The sequence below is a fragment of the Carya illinoinensis genome, chromosome 13 (genome assembly GCF_018687715.1).
Source record: "Carya illinoinensis cultivar Pawnee chromosome 13, C.illinoinensisPawnee_v1, whole genome shotgun sequence".
Taxonomy (NCBI): domain Eukaryota; kingdom Viridiplantae; phylum Streptophyta; class Magnoliopsida; order Fagales; family Juglandaceae; genus Carya; species Carya illinoinensis.
The window spans coordinates 780,959-800,415 of record NC_056764.1 but is presented as its reverse complement, the minus strand read 5'-3'; the positions used below and the strand labels follow the sequence as shown (position 1 = coordinate 800,415).

Sequence of the window (19,457 nt, the reverse complement as noted above, 5' to 3'; positions counted from 1 at the left end):
CACTACACTGTAGCTACGGCTAAAATTCTAATTAATAACATTGCTCAATCTGTTCTACCTAATATTCCTTTTAGTTTTTTTATTTTTTATTTTATTATTATTATTATTATTATTATTATTATTTATTTTTTAATTTCTTGAGCAGTACTCCTCTGTAGTTGTTAGAAAGTCATGGCTACTCCACAAACTATGCCCTTAGAAAGTCATCTGTCCTATGAAACGAAAACGATATGTTCCTCTTTTGCTGCTAAAATTCTCATGTGTTTGCTGAATAGAGAAAAAAGGATTACTGGTGTCTTCTCCTTGGTACCTATAAAAGGGTTCTCATGCAAATGCTAAGCAATATATACCATCAAAACCAAAGAGTGCAGGTGATGATATACAGGCATTTAGTAGCGAAGAAGAAAAATGAATAACAAACAAACATAAGCACAAATCCCTACCTTTTGTCCCAGTGAGCCAAAGGTTACAGTTCAAGCAAAAGTCTTAAATAGCGTACAAATGAACCCACAGGAAACTGAAAAGACACAATACAACTTCCAACTTGCAAGTCAGAACTCAAGAGATTCACAGACCACAAAATAGTAAACTAGAATGATAAAAAACCAGTGCTAACACACGGTTAAGATTCCATAACTTTGGAAGCATGAGGTTAACTAGCTTGACACTGCCACATTACTGATTGTCTGAACGCGGCTTCCGGACCAAGAAGAAATACATTGGCGTGAAAATCCCTTTCCTGAAAGACATGTGACTAGTTAATGGGTATATTTACTTAGCTACTGATAAATGAAATTTACGATTTCGTACCACGAGAAGAATTTCAAAGGCTCTCTTTTCTTTTTTCGCTTCTTTCCACTTATCATTACAAGCTCACGTCTGAATTAAGACTAGTGACAATATTTAAAGTCACCCACTTCACTAATTAGACCCCTTGCTTTATACTGCATACTCCCCTGTTCTAATGCTAATAAGAGAAGGCACATTATTTCAGGTTTCACGCTCATAAATGACATAGAACTATTGAGTTTAGCTTGCCCAGAAATGTTAGTTCAAAGATTTTGCATATTTTATTCTCATACGAGCTTAAAGAGAAAAAGCGCAACAGCGGGAATACTCACTTTCCACCTTCAACTAGCCCATCTGCAGCCCGCTCTAGCAATTTTTGAACACGTTCACTTCCCTTTGGGGCAAGTCCCAAAAATTCCAGGCCCCTGACCTGCATAGATGAAGAAGTGATCAGCTCTAATCAACTGCCTTTTTAGAGTTGAACAAATTCTTGGAAACCTCAGCCTGAAAAATCGTTCCACCCAAAATCATGGTTTTTCCCAACTGACTTGGAGAAGGGGGGGAGCTCACAATGCTAAGGTAATATTTGAATGAAACAAATCTTACCATGTTTCCTGTACAGAAACGCCCAATTGCGGTTGTATGGAAACCACTCAGTGAGAAGTGACTTTTATCCAAAGGCAAGTACCAGGGGACAGGTGAGTCCACGGCAATGTTTTTCTCCCACATGACCTTTGTTCAGAATAAATAAGGAAGTTGTCACTTGTGCAGCTCATAAAAATATATTCAGAAAAATGACCAATAACTGGCAGTCACCTCAAAACCAGCTTGTTTCAAAGCCTCAATGACTTCTCCTGTGGACCTGATGTCAAAGAGCCCATCACCGATCTGGATTTCTTCCTGTCATTGAAATTGTTACATTAGCACAATGTAAGAGTCATGGTAAAACTTCAAACTCCCAACCCCCAACCAAAAAAAAACACAAACGGCCAGTTTTCATGTTAATTCTTACCTTCACTTTTTTATGCTCTCGGTTATTGGGATCGAAAACATCAGTCATGCACCACTCATATGCGGCAAAACACTGGCCAGGCTTTAGTACTCTGTAAATTTCTTTGTAGCACCCATGCTGCAAATATCATAAACAATGGTTAAACTAATATGAACCGAAGAAAGAAGGAAAAAGAGAGTATAAAAAGCTAATAAGAGGTGGAAGTTGATGTGTCAAGTAGGCCAAGGTTATAATTGTTAGAATTACGGATACATACTGCATCCGGTGCATGGCAAGTCGCTTCAATTGCATAGACTGCATCAAAAGTATTGTCAGGGAAAGGCATTTTCATGAAGTCAGCCTGCATCATCAAGAGAATCAGAAATAGAATGGCAAGAGACGTAAAAGAGTTCACAATTTTATCACGAAATTGGTCTGCAATATAACCAACCTTCACAAAGTTACAGGCTTTGTCCACTCCAGCAATGCGGTTTAGTTCCTGTGGAGCAAAAGAAGGTTGAAAGAGTCATCGCTATATTGAGATTTTAGCCTTCAGTTGTTTTAAATCCAAAGCTAACTTCAAGAAATCTTTAAAAAGAACCACTTCAAAGTAATTTTCCAAATACTGGGGAGACAAATATTAAAAAAAACAAATCAAACCACTTCTCTGTGTGAGAGATCAGCATGTACCTTTCCCCTTCCTATCTGATATTCATTGTTGTTCAATCCTGTAACTGATGCTGAACTGTGACAACCACAATCGCAAACATAGCTTGTGAGCACTTCCTTGAGAGAAACGTCAATAGATATAGAAACTTCAAAACCTTCTAAATTAAGCTTAAAAACCAGCACAAGCAGTAAAAAACAAAGCAAAATCTGATGTCAGTCTCAGTCGCAGTGCTTCTTCAGAGGTTTGAACTGACCATTTATTAAAGGAATGTAAATCACAATCCTAACAACTAATTAAGATTATCATTCTGTTACAAACCTTCTGATGTGAATGTACCTGGAATATAAATGAAAAATACAAGCAAGTTGAAAACATGACTTTCATGACAATGTGTTTAATCGATGCTAGAAACCAAAAAACTGTCATTCACCTGAATCTAGAAATTTCTCTTAGTGGTCCACCAATTCCACATCCTACGTCCAACACCTATTATGTCAATCAGAAAATGTCACAAATTAAATTATAAATAACTAAATTTCCAGCTTCCAAATTCTCCAACTGAAGAAACAAACCTTCTGTCCAGGCTTCAGGCCTAGTTGTAAAGCAAGGAAGTGCTCGTATCGCTTCATGCTCTCTCGAAGAGACTCCCCTGTCCATCTTTAAGAACAAAAGTGTGCACATTGTAGATTTAAAGAAGAAACATTGGCTAAAAAGATTATCGTGCATTGCCAGAAAGGCTACCTGTGTGCAAAATGAAAAGATTCCCCCCAGCCAAATTCATAAAAGCTGGTAGCAAGATCATAGTAAATATTTGCCTGAAATCCATGCGAGACTGTTTAATTTCTTCTTCGGCATAAAGTTTGTAAAAAGAACTGACAGATAGTCGTTGGCAACAAATAGCCCATGCCAGACTAATCGGATTTAGGTCCAGATCCATGAACTTATTTGAGTCATTTACGCGATCGCAGACATTTTTGGAACACCACTATATGATGGTCAGAAACAAATTGAAAGCTAAGAAAATATAATTCTAAGAATTCCCCGAGCAGTCAGGTGAATGTGATAGATTTGGCTTCCATGTAGAAAATCAAGATCAAAAGATGTTTCATGATTAGGGAAAAAAGGGATAAAAAGAGCTAACCAATTTTACAATATGCAAAAGATCACCTACAAACATTACACAAAACAGACATTACAGAACAATTCCAGTGTCACAGCTTACACTATGGCGTTCTATGCTTCTAATTGGTAGTTAACAACTTGTACTTACTACAACAATGGTTAAAAAGAGAACGGCTCTCACCATGTTAGTGCATTCAGCTTTTCTCTCTTCCTCTTCACCTCCATAATAGACATGATACTTCTCGTACCTGAATAATCTAACCCAAGCTTTTACCAATGTATGCTAACAAAAACTCAAGAACAGAAAAGTCATCACCAAAGGACCTTTCTAAGAAATACTTTTACATAGGATAAGAATATTTTTTAGAGCATTAGAAAGAAAGATTCATTATTATATATTTAAAGTTGTTCGAAAAGCTTACATAAAAGATCATAAATTTATCATTCTTCGTTACTCGACGTGACACATTTTAAATCACTTCATAAATTGTCTATTTATATAAAAATAGTAGAGAAATTCACAACATTTCTTCACAATTATTCATATAGAGCGAGGGGGAACTATACACTTCTACAGCGTCGAGGACTGCGTTCTTCTCGATGCTACCGCCGACACGCGACGCCAGACCCAGTGCCCCCCCCGCCTTCGACATTTCTCTCTGTGTTGCCAAATTAAAAAAAGAAAAAAAAAAAAAAAGGCATTAATTGGAAGAACACAACCACAAAAAGCATTCATTAGAATCAGAATCATTGATCGTGAAATAGTTTGATTAGTCGCAACAAAAGAAAAGAAAGCACGCATGCAGTGTACTGAAAACGTTTATAATAGAAAACATGAGTTTGAGAGTGTTACAAGGGTGATCAAGCATTACATGGAAAGGAGGAAAGGAGGAGAAGAGGCTTTTGGCAAGAGAGAACAGAACACAAGAGAACAGAAAAGAGAGAGTTCGGTTTCGTTGCATAAAAAGATTTAGAGAGAGAGAGAGAGAGAGAGAGAGAGAGAGAAGGGAAGAGGAGAAAAGGAGAGAGGGGGGGAGAGGGGGTGGGGGGGGGGGGGGGGGGGGGGGGGTGGGGGGTGGGTTTATCATTTGGAGCATTGAGAAGTACGTGAACGCACGATGCAGCAGGGTCTCATGATTATGAATAACCCATGCATGCATGAATAAATGCTGTCCTACCATTTTCGTTCCCCATTTTTTGTGCTTCATTGGGTATTGTGCATCCCCTCTTTCAAGTTAAGATTATTCATTAATTATTAGTAATTTTCTCTGGCTGTTGTAAGAGCTTCTGGTTTAAAATTGAGAAGCTGATTCAACTGCAGAGCAACCATCGATCGACCTGGTCTTTTATGATCAAAATGGAGGTAAAGTCCCCTTGAAACTTAAGTAATCCAGTTTGTGGATGACAAGTTTACCTTATTTATCTTCATCCTTTTGTGAAGGTCAATGAAATCATTAAGTGCAGTGGTACCACTCATGTAAATGCTGTAAATGATATTTGCAGTTATGATTGTGCGAAAAAAATAAATTAATACGGAATCTACGTAAAAGAAAATTAACTTTTTAATCATGGACTTTACTTTTTTTTAAAGTAATTACGCGATATTTATACACTACATAACTATATATAACATTACTCAATTAGAATATATATTTCAATTTTCTTTATTTTCTTTTTACATCCCATCAACAATCATTAAAAACTATCATAAATTCATACAATATTTAAATATCATGTTTAGGTATTGAATTCACGTGAAATGTCCCACTTATGTGTTCGTTCTTGTTCGAGTTTGGCATTCGTTGTTTCATTATTGGATAAATTAAAAATATGATTTGATTTGATTCGATTCGATCTTATTAATATAATAACGAATGGTTGGCTTGGGTGAGCAAAGTGACAATTGAGGAGGTTGGTGGCTTCAAAGGCTGAAGATCAGAATCCACACGTGTCTTAGAAAGTCACAGTTATGGTACTGCTGTGTCATGACTCATAACAGGTAAGCCTGTAACAGATAATCAAAACCAAAACCAAAATATGGCTAATAATATTGCTCAACGTTGCAAACTGCCAAGTCATGGCTACGCCACAAATCTTGTGTCTGTCCCTGTTTTTTTCCTGGTGTTTCATCCTGTACTAGTAGCAGTACTGCTCAAAGAAATCGGCCCGTCCATATTGATACCAATTTTTCCGCGTTTTTTTAAGGTCGATATTGGCAAATAATCTTCCTATATATATATCACGTAAAAGTGGGATTTTCTGTTCTCACCAAAAATAAATTCAGAATATTGAATAATTTCACTGCGTTATATATATATATATATATATAAAGGGGTTGCAAGTAAAAATCCAAAACAAGAAGATGAGAAAACATTGTACATTGATATTTGTAAAAGTGGATAGTCCTAGAGACGTGGGAAAGATTAGGCTTTCTACCATGGCCTCTATGTCTGGGAAATTTATGTATGAGCATTTAGTGAAGGAGGAAATTCCATCAGGCAGACCACACTGCACATGTATTTAATGAAAGCAATTCGAAAGAGGGGGTACTTTCCAAGTGGTGCTAAGATTACGTTGAGATTAATTCAAACGGACATTTAGGGATAGTTTGGATTAAATGTTCGTTTGGATTCAAATAGAAGATGAAATAATTTTAGATAAAAGTTAAATAAATTATTGTTAAAATATTATTTTTTAACATTATTACTGTTTTAAGATTTGAAAAAATTGAATTGTTTATTATATTTTATGTGAGAATTTGAAAAAATTATAATGATTAGATGAAATTAAACACTCTTTAAATCCAAACGAGCCCTTAGAATATTTCAAAATTTTATAAAGAGTAATGCTACTCATCATATTAATTTTCATTATCATTCCATCATTCTATGATGTGATATTAAATGGTTAGAAATTATTTATTATATTTTACTTGTAAACCTATCATCTAATGTCATATTATAAGATGATATAATGATAAGAATTAGAATAATAAATAGATTTTTTTTTCTTTTATAAATAGGAATGAAATAATTTCTGTACAGATATTTTATTGAGTTTTTAAAGATGAGAGAAAAAATTGAATCAAAATATTATAAAATTAAAAAATTATTTGAATATTATTTTTATTTTAAAATTTATAAAAGTTGTATTAATTTTTATGTTTAAATAATGATTATGTAATGTTAACATGAAAATTTTGAAAAATCAAAATTGAAAAAGTATTTTATATTTGAATAATGTTTCAAAATAAAATTATAAAAAAAATTAAGAATTTCATATGGTCCAAACATCCCGTTGTGCAAAGGACTGATTCAGCATAAGCTGGTCGAAAAAGACCGGGAAGACCAACTTAGAAGAAATGAACTTGAGATTGAGATTGTAGACTAGAAGATTACAACATCCCTCAATCAAACGGAAAAGCACGAACGAAACTAAACACACTCAAAACAACTTCTCAATTCAGAGTCAGAATCCCTGGGGACTCCATGGCTACGGTGGCAGGTTAATTAGTTTAGGCTGCAATATTACTGACTGCCTGAAAGCGGCTTCCGGGCCAAAAAGAAATACATTGGCGTGAAAATCTCTTTCCTGAAAGAGACAGTAACACAATTACGTTAGCAGGAACAACCAGTACCGCGATAGGATAAGAAAAAAAACAATGATTCTATTCTAGCTTTTATGAAAAAGAAATTCAAACCCTCTCTTTTTGATGTTCTCATTTCTTTTCAATTATCAGTACATCCTGGAGTGTTTTGACTTGAATTAATTAAAGGGATCCATTTAATGCTGAATTTGCAGCCTATGCATGAGGCTACAAAGTTCCATATTACAACACTAAAGAGTTCTTTATTTCAAGTTGGAGGCTCATATATGACATAGGATCATTGACTATAATAATAATAATGATAAAAAAAATTAGCATATTTAATTCTCATATGAGCTCAAGGAGGATAAGTACGATAGATGGAACACTCACTTTCCACCTTCAACAAGCCCTTCTGCAGCCTGTGCCAGAAAGTTTTGAACACGTTGACTTCCTCTTGGGGCAAGTCCCACAAATTCCAGGGCCATAACCTGCAAAAAATGAAAAAGCCAGCTCTAATCAACTGCTGTTTCGAAATTGAACAAGTATTGAACTCCTGAAAATCTTATAGCCGCAAAACCATGGCTTCTTGGAAAAGCGCTGGAGAAAAGGGAATCAACAATGGTAATAAAATATTTGAAAGAAACAAAATATTACCATATTTTTCGTAATAAAACGCCCGACAGCAGTTAGACGGAAAGTACTTAGAGAAAAGTGACTTTTATCCAAAGGCATGTACCAAGGGAGAGGTGAGTTTCTGGCGAGATCTTTCTCCCAAATAACCTTTGTGCAGGACAAATAAATAAGCTTGTCACTTCTGCCAATCATAAAAATAAAATTATGAAAAAAATAATAACGACAGCTCGTAGTCACCTCAAAACCTGCTTGTTTCAGAGCTTCGAGGCATTGTCCAGTCAACCTGATATCAGGAAGGCCATCGCCAATCTCAATTTCTGCCTGAGACATAAAGTTTTGTTATATTGGCACGATGTAAAAATCATCGTAAACTCCAAATCACCCCCTCCCCAACAAACGTAAGGATACCAAGAGCAAATTTATCATGCTTCAAGCTTATTTTACCTTTATTTTTTTATGTTCACTGTTATTGGGATCAAAAGAATCAGTCATGCACCATTCATATGCAGCAAAATATTGGCCCGGCTTCAGTACTCTGTATATTTCTTTGTAGCATCCATACTATATCCAGATCAGAAAAACAGGTTTAACCATATGAACCAAAGAGAAAAGAAAATATTAGAAGATGGAAAGTGGAAATTGGAAGTTGATGAAATACAAGCTAAGCTTATTAGAATTTGGAATGCGTACAGCATCTGGGGCATGGCAAGTGGCTTCAATTGCATATACTGCATCGAAAGTATTGTCAGGAAATGGCATTTTCATGAAGTCGGCCTGCATCATCAAGAATCAATTACGGTCATGGATCTCCCACCATAAACCTTTTTTATGATGTGGAAACTCACCAAGGCAGGCCTTCAGACCCACCACTAAGGAGTAAACCCCAGATACAGACCCCACCCATATCAACATAAACACCTTTGTAATATCCTTTTTTCTGGTTTTCTGGTTAAGAAATATATTAATGAAGCAGAAGTATATACCGCACAGACCCTTTTGTAACATCATAAAAACCAACCTTCACAAATTCACAGGTTTTGTCAACTCCAGCAACGCGGTTGAGTTCCTGTGGAGCAACAGAATCTGTGTTATCGCTATTTTGAGATTTAGCACTATGGTGGTAATAAGCAAACAATCCTTACAATCTCATGACTCCAGCATTGTCTTAAGTGGCAAAAGAATTCCTTCAAGAAATCATCCCGTTCCACTAATACATAAAGTAAAACATATACTACTACAGAGCTAAAGAAAACTATGAAGGAACTAAAGTCCAAAAGCTCAGAAATACTGTCAAGGTTTCCTAACAACTAATCAAAACACTTTTTAAGAGTAAAGTAGGACCATTTTTCGATTTGCAAGAATGGATTTGCAAGTCATTCTTGCAAATCAAAACACAGGTGATAATAATTGTTTTAGATGCATTTGATCCTTATGTCCTAAGTGAGAGATTAGTATATACCTTTCCCCTCGTTATCTGATATTCATTGTTGTTCAACCCCGTAATTGATGTTGAGCTGTAACAAATTACATTTGTAAAAATAATTAGTCTTTCCTTCCTTCCTTAGGATGAAGAGTAAATATCTAGACTTCTAAAACTTCTGAAATTATACTTACTACTGGCACAAGTAATTAAAAATGAAGAAAAAATATGATGTCAAACCAAAAGTTCATGTAGCAACCACTGATATACCGAATGTAAAATTCAATCCTAGCAACTATTAAAACCTAAACACTGCTAATTTATCTTTCTAAAAAACATGATGAATGCTACCGTCAGGAATCTGATGATATTTACAAAAATTAACCCAGTCTATTTGAATGTGCCTAGAATAAATAAAAACTACAACAAAGTACAGCCATGACCTCCACAGCACTCTTGTTTAAAAACGCTAAAAACCAAAATGGAGAATAGGAGGGGAGTGTGTCAATTGTCAAATAGATAAAATATTAAATGAATGAAATGCCATTCACCTGAATCTAGAAATTTCTCTCAGTGGTCCACCGATTCCGCATCCTACATCCAACACCTATTTTGCCAAACAAACATGTCAAAATTTGAACAGTGAATCTCTATCTTGTCAGTTTTTCCATGTTCCACAGAGGGAACAAACCTTCTGCTCAGGCTTCAGGCCTAGTTGTAAAGCAAGAAAGTGCTCATGTCTCTTGATGCTCTCTCGAAGAGACTCCCCTTTCCATCTTAAAGAACAAAAGTATCAAGAATATTAGATTTAATTAGCAATGTAGGCCAAAAGAAATTATACCACATTGCTTGAAATGCTACCTGGGAGCAAAATGGAAAGACTCGCCCCAACCAAACTCATAAAAGCTGGTAACGAGATCATAGTATTTATTAACCTGGAATCCACATAAGACAAGTTCTATTTTATTCTTCCGAAATGTGATAGAATTTGGCATCCAAATAGTGATCAACAGGTTATCCATCATTTCAACAAAATAGATCTCAACACATAAGATTGAAAAAAGATTCATGCTTAAATATCAGCATAAACTGGGCCAATCCTGACAACATAAAGAAAACCTCATAGACAAGTCTAAGATTGCAATCACTCAAGGTTTTTGCTAGCTTGTACACTGGTCAATGTATAGTTCAAGCCTTACTCATCATGCTGAGCCGAGTACCTTATAACACGATTTAGAAACCGAACACCAAAAATGCGATTACAGAAGACTTACAAAGGCATTGAATAGAACATGCTGCTGGTGTGCAGTTAATTCTTTGCACACGATAATCTTAATTCTTGAATAAAAAGATTGTTTAAAAGATAACATCTCTCACCATGTCAGTGTAGTTAGCTTTTCTCTCTTCTTCTTCACCGCCATAATGGACATGATACTTCTCATACCTGAATCGTCAAACCAAAACTTTTACCACACACCAATATGCCAAACTCGGACAAAAAAGCCATGTCATTGTGCATGCCACGCCAGCGTGTCAAAGCAGCTTTTCTTAAAAATAATAACTTTTTTACGAGTGATCGATAATGTCATTCATAAAGGCATTGAATAGCAATACTAGATCAATTTGACGTCACATCTAATTCGATCATAGCTCGAAGTGAGTAGTTTCTTATGTTTTCTTAAGGGTACTTCTTCCCAAGAACAGTCTGGGTGTGCGACGCGTTACACTATTATGCAGATGCTTCAGTTGCAACTTGCAAAGGCTACTAACTTCGCAATCAATGCGGTACACACTGATTCTACAAAAATCTATCCTTGTGCCTTTGTGGGTGTGACATCTATTGATTTAAGATTATTGGTGCACTTGGCCAAAAAAATCTTATTATGTAAAATAACAGATCATGAAATTCCAGTTGCCTCAATAAGGGTAAAAAAGGAAATGAAAATTTATCAAATATTCAGATCTAAAGCGGCCACGAAATTTCCAATTTTTTATGTCCACTACTAAAAATCACAAAGTCTTCCATGACCTCAGATCCCACCGAAAGTTCGAGTCAAGCCCAAGAAACAGCCAAAACAAAGTGGGGTATGACACACCATTTACACTGTTTACTAGCAGTCAATTCCAGCTAACTTTTCTTTTCCTCAACTTTAACAATACCCCAAAAAAAAAAAAAAATAGGGCAATAAAAAACCTTTTTTTATATAAGTAGGGAAATAAAAAACCTTTTTAAAAAAAGCCTTTCCACCAGAAACCAATTGATGCAAAAGCAAATGTTTCGAGGACCATTTGTAGATCAGACATCTGAACTTGTGGCATTCCAGTTAAAATAATCTAATCATTAGATGTTGTGCTCAGGCCTCGTCCAATTCCATTTCTTCATAGGAATGCATAATCCAATTCCTTAGACGAATAACACGATGATAATTGATATTAGGAAGTACTAATTCACAAGAAAAACCAAACATCTGCAATAAATGCAAAGCAAGGGGCTTGGGGTCCACTTCTGCACCTCATCAGTCTCTCTCAAACCAAACATCCACTTACAAAAGAATCTCTGAATCAGATCCACCACTACAGTGTCCAAAAATAGCCTTAACTTAATTTCACTATAATTAGAACTTGGGCATCTAATAATCCCAATTAGCTAAAACTTAATCAACCTAAATCAAACCTAGCAGTAAATAACGTAAAGGGATAAGTAAAATAAAGAAAATTAAATAATAATTAAATTAATTTTTGAGAGAGATTGAGGAAGAATTTGAAGCATCATTTTAAGTGAAAGAAAGAATATCCGAGTCTCAATGTAGAGAGAGAAACAGTTAGGTTAACCGGCGTCGCTTTGGGTTAAGATGACCAGACAAGATGATCAGGCAAAGGCTCGCTTGAACCAGGCTCCGGAGCAATAACTTTTTAGAGAGAGAAACAGAAATCAAAAGCGCCGTCACACACAAACGCACAGAGAGACGGAGAGAGACGGAGAGAGAGCTGGTGGGGAGAAATATATACTTCTCAACAGCGGAGAGGACATCTTCCTTGTCGATCTTTCCACCGAGACCCGACGCGAGATCCAGTGCCCCTGGCTTCGACATATCTCTTCGATTGCCAAATCTATATCAACAAAAAAAAAAACAGAGAACACAAAAAGAAAAAGAGAACAAGAAAAGCCATTAGACGTACAATCAGAATCATTCTCGCAGCCAAAATAAGAAAACAGTATCATCGAAAGCGATTTTGGAAAACGTGTTCTAGTCAAAATGGGGGTTGTTTGAGCATTACATTTAGAGGCGAAGGAGGCGGAGGGAGAATCTGAGTGCCCAAGAGAAAGGTTAGGAAGCTTTCTGGAGAGAGAGAGAGAGAGAGAGAGAGAGCGCAGAGAGTGTGATTTCGGGATAGTAGGTTACATAGGAGAAAAGCTCGATTGGGCGACATGCTGTCACGCCACATGGGGACGAACCGACGGACGATGAATAGGGAATCTCGCATAAACGGAGAAAATATTCTTGCAAGTAAGCTTCGTACATTAATTCACGATGGATATTGATGTATAAGTATATATTTAATAAAATAATATAAATTAAATATAAATAAATTTTATGAAATATAAAAAATTTTTAAAAATAAAATTATGGATATGCAAATTAATACATAAACCTTATATCTAACAAACCTCTTTTCAAAATAACCTCATTTTCTTAACTGTATATTTTTATTAAAAAATTAAATTTACCATTTTATTTATGAGGTCATAGAATAGAGTTTTTATTTAAATAATTTATAATTTTTATTTATTATAAACATATAAAAATTAAAATTTCTCATTATTTTATTTTTAAAAAATAATTGATAAAAATGCTATGCTTTGTCCAACTCCAACTCAAGAAATTAAAAATCTTCCTGTAAATTAGACTGTAAAGATAATTACGATTTGACTCATTCATAGTTGGACGAATAATATAATTCCATTTGTCTCATAGTGGTCGTGGTCGCGCCAAAACAAAAATGTCGTTTTCATCTATATGACTATATACAGCACACAATTCTCCATTTTATATCTGTACAACTTAATCGTCACGCAAATTCAACTAGCTTATATTTAGAAGTGTTATGTTATATACAGATATTTTTATATATTTAATTAATATAATTAATTAAATTAATTATTTTATATTAAAAAATGACATAATTAATTATATTAGTATAGTGCATAAAGAATATATAAAATTAATTATATGTAAAATTTTTGTATCTTATAAATATCTTATATATTTATAAGATATAAATATCATGAATAGTTTTAATTATAGAAATTGTATAGATTAAGTACATGAATATCTTATATATTTTGGATCTGGACTCCATAGTTTATGTATAAAATTTAATGCATGAAGTGGTCAGGAAAATACAGATAAAATGGGCCCATAATATTTAATTATTTATAGATATTTTATCGATATTTAAATAGCATTATATGCTTGACAAAGGTCGTGAAACTGACATTAAAGTATATTATTTATTATTATTCTTTTTAATTGATTAAGGCCAGTTTGGATAAATGGTATAATCTCTCATATGTATCCTACATTAGTTTTTCCTATCAAAATATATTATATTTTATCACTAAATTTTAAAACCATCAACTTAAATAAACAGTAATAACGGGTAAAAATATTACTTAAATAGTGTGTGAACAGTATATGAACCGTGGACAATTTTAAAATATTTTATTTTATTTCATCTTAATTGTGTGTCCAAATGAATTCTAACATAATTGAAGATGAGCAAATGTGTGAGAAGTAATAAATGAAAAGAATACATGTGAAGCGGTCCAGCTAATTAACCCATAATGGCAACCCTCCATTCAAAAGGTGACACTCAAGGTTTATCTTTACGTGGTGTAATCGAAGAGGAAACAATATGGTATTTGTGAAAGATTAGACCAGTTTTTAGCTAATGTGGAGTGGAAGAATATGTTTAGCTCAATGAAGGTTATGCATGACTATGTAGCTTACTCGAATCACTGTCCCATTATGCTATATGGGGATGTGGAAAGATACTATGGAAGAGGTCAAAGACCTTTCTGATTTGAGGCAATGTGGAGTAAGGCTACAAATTGTGAAGTTGTTATTGAAAAGGCTTGGAGAATGGATGTTAGTGACAAGGGGATGTCTGCTGTGATGAGAAAGTTAGCAATCTGTAGTGAGCTATTGCAAGATTGGAATAGGAGGACTTTTGGGAAGATACATAGGAAGATGAGGGAGGCCAAAAAGAGACTTTACCAATTACAACAACTTGATCCAAGGTGTTGTAAATTACAAGAACACAGTGCTGCAAGAACTTAGGTTCATAATTGGTTGGAAAGAGAAGAGATTATGTGGAGACAGAGATCTAAACCTTTATGGTTCAAAGTGGGGGACCAAAATTCTAAGTTTTTTCATCATAAAGCTTCTCAAAAGACAAAAAAGAATACTATCATTGGCGTGAGAGATTATGAAGGAAGATGGCAAACTGAAGAGAGCAAGAATAAAGTTATGATTGATTACTTTAGTGAGCTTTTCACTGTTGTTGTTGGTAGTAGAGAAATGAGTTTCCTGGATGGGATAATAGCTAAGGTTACAACTGAGATGAATGTTGTAACAGTCCGCTAGAAATTCAATTAAGGAATTTCTATTGACTTTAGGAACCTCGTGAAAACTCTGTAAGTTTACACGAATCGACTAATCGCATAAATTTTAGCCTGTCAACATAGTTAGTGTTATCACTCACTATGGTGCCAGAAATGCGATTTTAATTATTTGAGATAGTTAAAAGTGTCAGAATACATTATAGTCTACACCACTAGGCTTAATTGAATATTTAGAATTTTTCAGTACTAAGTTTATTACGTTTATTTTTGGAGTGAATAGTAACCTCGGTAAATGTACTGAGCGCAGTGTTTTCAAAATCATAGTGTGAAATGTCCAAATTAGGATAGCGATATTTTATTTGGACACTTGGCAAGATCTTAACCACACATAATGAATAGTATTAGATACTTGGCACAAAGAGAAACCATTAGATGGAATTGTGAAGGAAATCAAGGTGTGAGATCATGACACCTAAGCAAAATACACATTTGGAAAATATCTTAAGAATAGAGATTTAAAATACACATAGAAAGATTTTAGCCACCTTACTCTTCCAAGTCTACTCCACATTTGGAAAATATATTGAGCTGATTTTTATAGATATTATTGGATAGAATATTTTGAGATAATATTTTATAGATATTTTGGGTAGGAGAAAACCACACTCAACTCTCAACTCCAGCCTTATCATCTCCCTTATCTCTTCCATAAGCATCTCCAGCCATCACCCACGAACTTATCTTCATTTACACGTTTCTTTAAAAGAATATCAAACATTCTCTCTCGGACAGCTTTTAGGAGTTCTTTTGCATGCCCATTTCGAAGCTGTTGTAAGTGTTTTATCATAAAGTCTCCTTCATATAAGTTGTTCCTTTTTGAGTCTAGTTTACATGAATATCTTATTTGCCCCATTTGAAGATCATTTGGTCAGTCAAATATTATATAAACTATAGAAAGGTCATTCTGGGAGATAAACTGGAGAATATGTTATAGTTTGGAGTTTTTGACCAAGCTAATGGATAGATATTGGTCCGAAATTTTTATGGGGTATTGTTAACATGTATATATGACTATTGGTTGAGGAGTTTTGCATGATTGAAGGTTTTGATGAAATATTTGCTTAGATTTAGAAACTTAGAAACTGGAAGAAGAAAAACAGTTTCTATTTTGAGAAAGTTTAACTCTTTGGTGGTCTAAACCTATTCTAATGACTTTGATAATTTTATTGGAGGATCCTAAGCATCTTATATACATGTTATATTATTATTTTGAAGATATTTGATGTTAGTTTCAAAGATATGAAATTTTATGTAAAGAGATATTCAGATAAGCCAAAGTGTGGATGTTCTTGGCTAAATTTATGTTTTGGTTAATTTTTAACCATGTGATCTTGAATTAGAAGCTTATATATGTTTTAGGACATCTTTTTAAACCATGTGATGGTTTGGTTTGAAGATCACATATTTATAAGTCATAGATCAAAAGGTTGATCAAAACAAGTTGGAAACAAAAATCAATAGAAATAGCATATGAGAATTTCGGCCCTATGGAGTTTTAATAGTTGTGATTAGTTTTAAATTTTTCTAAATTGATATTTGAGTTGAGGATAAAATTTACATGAGGCATGTAAATTTTGGTGACTTTTGGAGTTAGTATGCAAAATCCTTAAGTTATGGGTAAAACGGTCATTTTCCTACATATAGAAAGTAAAATGGAAATTTTACTCTTTAAGTTAGTATTTTTCCATATTTCAAATTATTAGTGATTTAGTACTAACTTTTAGAATCACTAATTACAGTTCCTCGTGATCGCGCTTGAGGTTTTATAAGAAAAGCGGAGATCGAGGTAAGTTAGCTTTTAACTTACTAGCAGTCTACTGTGTATGTATGCTAAGTAAAAGAACTACAGTGTATGTATGTATGTTATCATATGTGTCATGCCATGTCAAGTTATCATGTAATTGTCTATTATACAGAATTTATTCTGTCATCAATTTTTATCTGTTACATAATATATTCTGTTATGTATTACTGTACATTACAAGTACGTCATGCTAAGTATGTCATCTATTACATGTAAGTCAAGTCATGTAATATTCACTGTTGCAAGTATGTCATGTTAAATATGTTGTCTATTATATGTTATGCCATGTTACGAAATGTTTCTATCTCAAGTTGGTCATGTATTCTAAGTTATGTTCAAGTCACGTTATGTTACGTCAGGACTTCAGTCCTTTCGTATTCCAGTCACATTTCATCTTGAGTACATTATGATGTGTAGAATACATGGGGCCACAACAACTGTGGAGTATGTATTTACACATAGAATACATGGGGCCACAACAACTGTGGAGTATGTATTTTTAATGTTAAGTCAAGTTTATGTAGAATACATGGGGCCACAACAACTGTGGAGTATGTATTTAACTGCATTGTGATGTGTAGAATGCATGGGGCCACAACAACTGTGGAGTATGTATTTACACATAGAATACATGGGGCCACAACAACTGTGGAGTATGTATTTTTCATGTTAAGTCAAGTTTGTATAGAATACATGGGGCCACAACAACTGTGGAGTATGTATTTTTCATGTTAAGTCAAGTTTGTCTAGAATACATGGGGCCACAACAACTGTGGAGTATGTATTTTTCATGTTAAGTCAAGTTTGTGTAGAATACATGGGGCCACAACGACTGTGGAGTATGTATTTTCATGTTAATTCAAGTTTCAGAGCAAGTTCATGCTAAGTCAAGTTGCAAGTCAAGTTCAGTTCATGTTTCAATTTAAATTATGTCAATTATGATATGTTGTACTCCAAGTTATGCTTTAATTTCTTATGAATTTGATTATACATTTATGCTTTTACTGACATCCATGCATCATTAGCTTGTGTGGAAGTTTTTTGTTAACTTACTGAGATTTGTAATCAAATCTCACTTTGGTAGTCCCAACTACCATTCCCCCCGAATGGTAGATCTTGTTACAGGACCTGAAGGAGAATCAGGAGCTGATCAACTAGACACAGTTGACTAAGTGACGGTGCGACATAAATGTTGATATAGTAATTAACGTAAATTACTACTTGTACGATTGAGTTGCATCTCTACTACTTTTTGGATCATAACCATTTTGGACTAGTGTTGTGATCTTAGTTGTTCAATGGATTTTTATGTATGAAGTATGTTTTAAGCATTTGAGATATTTTCAATTTGGTGCATAGTATTGCTAAAGACAAAAAATTTATCCGCTGCGAATATTGCATATTGTTAGATGCATGTTAGGAATATTGCATCTTATATGTCATGAACGGGGGCAGATAACCTTGTGTTGCATGTCTCGACGCTTCAAATGTCCGTCCGATCCCAAACGGAATTTGGGGGCGTCATAAATGTGGAGCTGACAAAGCCATTTGTAGCAGATGAGGTGATTACAGCCCTACATCAAATAAATCCTACTAAATCCCCTAACCCTGATGGAATGCCTCCAATATTATTTCAAAAATATTGGGATATGGTAGGAAAAGATGTCATTGTTGTTGTTTTACAAGCCTTAAACACTAGTATGATCCCTGCTGATCTCAACCATACTTTCATCGCACTGATTCCTAAAAATTTGAAGCCTGAACTTGTTGCTGATTTTAAGCCAATTAATCTTTGTAATGTAAATTATAAGTTGATTTCGAAGGTATTAGCTAATAGGCTTAAATGTGTTCTGCCCCATGTAATTTCAAATTCTCAAAGTGCTTTTGCACCTGGAAGGTTGATAACTGATAACATTTTAATTGCCTATGAGCTAGTTCATTTTTTGAGTTAGAAAAAGAATGGGAAGTTGGGATATATGTCTATCAAATTAGATATGAGTAAAACCCATGATAGGGTAGAATGGATTTTTTTTGAAAATATTATGTTAAGATTAGGCTTAAAGTCAAAGTGGGTGGATTTGATTATGTTTTGTGTAAAATCAATATCATTTTCTATTCTTATTAATGGAGAATCCCATGGACTAATCTTCCCATCAAGAGGGTTCGGGCAGGGTGACCCTTTGTCACCCTACCTTTTCCTAATGTACATTGAATGACTGATCTCTCTACTGCATCATTCTGAAGAGTCAAGAACAATTAAAGGCATCCAAGTCTGTCGGGGTGCCCCTTGAGTTAATCATCTGTTATTTGTCGATGATTGCTTGGTTTTCTATCGAGCCAGCATGGAGGAGAACGTGAAGCTATAACAATTGTTGGAAGTTTATGAGAAAACATTTAGACAACAAGTCAACAAAAGCAAAACACTAATGGTGTTTAGTATGAATGTTCAGCCTAATCTTAGAGATGAACTTATGTCTCCTTTGGGAGTGAATAACTTTCATCAATATGACAAATACTTGGGGTTACTACCAATGATTAGACGTGATAAATATAAGACCTTCTCAGATCTTAGACATAGAGTGTGGCAGAAGCCTTAAGGATGGAAGGAGAAACTGTTGTCTCAAGAGGGAAGAGAAATACTTATAAAGGTTGTGCCAATGGCAATTCCTACCTATACTACGAGTTGTTTTAAGCTCCCTAAAGTTTTATGTGAAGATTTGGAGAGGATGGTTGCAAAATTCTGGTGGGGATAG

The 19,457-nt window shown here is 34.5% G+C and overlaps 2 protein-coding genes across 2 annotated transcripts; both read right to left on the bottom strand.

Moving 5' to 3' along the window:
* Nucleotides 1-321: 321 nt before the first annotated feature.
* On the bottom strand, nt 322-4,544 carry LOC122292668 (cycloartenol-C-24-methyltransferase-like). Its single transcript, XM_043101130.1, has 14 exons — nt 4,445-4,544; nt 4,140-4,231; nt 3,754-3,820; nt 3,192-3,265; nt 3,023-3,107; nt 2,881-2,936; nt 2,471-2,525; nt 2,232-2,279; nt 2,058-2,141; nt 1,802-1,918; nt 1,606-1,689; nt 1,396-1,521; nt 1,122-1,219; nt 322-739 (listed from the first exon to the last, which is right to left on the bottom strand). The coding sequence occupies exons 1-14, from the start codon at nt 4,532-4,534 to the stop codon at nt 676-678; spliced, it is 1,140 nt and encodes a 379-aa protein (XP_042957064.1). The 5' UTR covers nt 4,535-4,544; the 3' UTR covers nt 322-675.
* Nucleotides 4,545-6,827: 2,283 nt separating this feature from the next.
* On the bottom strand, nt 6,828-12,655 carry LOC122292529 (cycloartenol-C-24-methyltransferase). The gene is made up of 14 exons (XM_043100930.1): nt 12,494-12,655; nt 12,224-12,325; nt 10,592-10,658; nt 10,076-10,149; nt 9,906-9,990; nt 9,766-9,821; nt 9,254-9,308; nt 8,813-8,860; nt 8,485-8,568; nt 8,239-8,355; nt 8,032-8,115; nt 7,816-7,941; nt 7,552-7,649; nt 6,828-7,163 (listed from the first exon to the last, which is right to left on the bottom strand). Exons 2-14 carry the CDS (start codon nt 12,304-12,306, stop codon nt 7,100-7,102), a joined length of 1,041 nt encoding a protein of 346 aa, XP_042956864.1. The 5' UTR covers nt 12,307-12,325; nt 12,494-12,655; the 3' UTR covers nt 6,828-7,099.
* Between the last annotated feature and the right edge of the window lie 6,802 nt (nt 12,656-19,457).

Bases quoted from the DNA above. Each gene is read 5' to 3' on its own strand.
- LOC122292668 (XM_043101130.1), bottom strand. From the start codon at position 4,534: ATGCAACGAAACCGAACTCTCTCTTTTCTGTTCTCTTGTGTTCTGTTC. The intron at 3,266-3,753 runs GTGAGAGCCGTT...CATGGATTTCAG, and splicing joins AAGCTGAATGCACTAACATG to GCAAATATTTACTATGATCT. The intron at 2,280-2,470 runs GTACATGCTGAT...TTTGCTCCACAG, and splicing joins ATCAGATAGGAAGGGGAAAG to GAACTAAACCGCATTGCTGG.
- LOC122292529 (XM_043100930.1), bottom strand. From the start codon at position 12,306: ATGTCGAAGCCAGGGGCACTGGATCTCGCGTCGGGTCTCGGTGGAAAG. The intron at 10,659-12,223 runs GTATATATTTCT...TTGACGATTCAG, and splicing joins GTCCTCTCCGCTGTTGAGAA to GTATGAGAAGTATCATGTCC. The intron at 8,116-8,238 runs GTAAAATAAGCT...TTTATGTCTCAG, and splicing joins GTGAACATAAAAAAATAAAG to GCAGAAATTGAGATTGGCGA.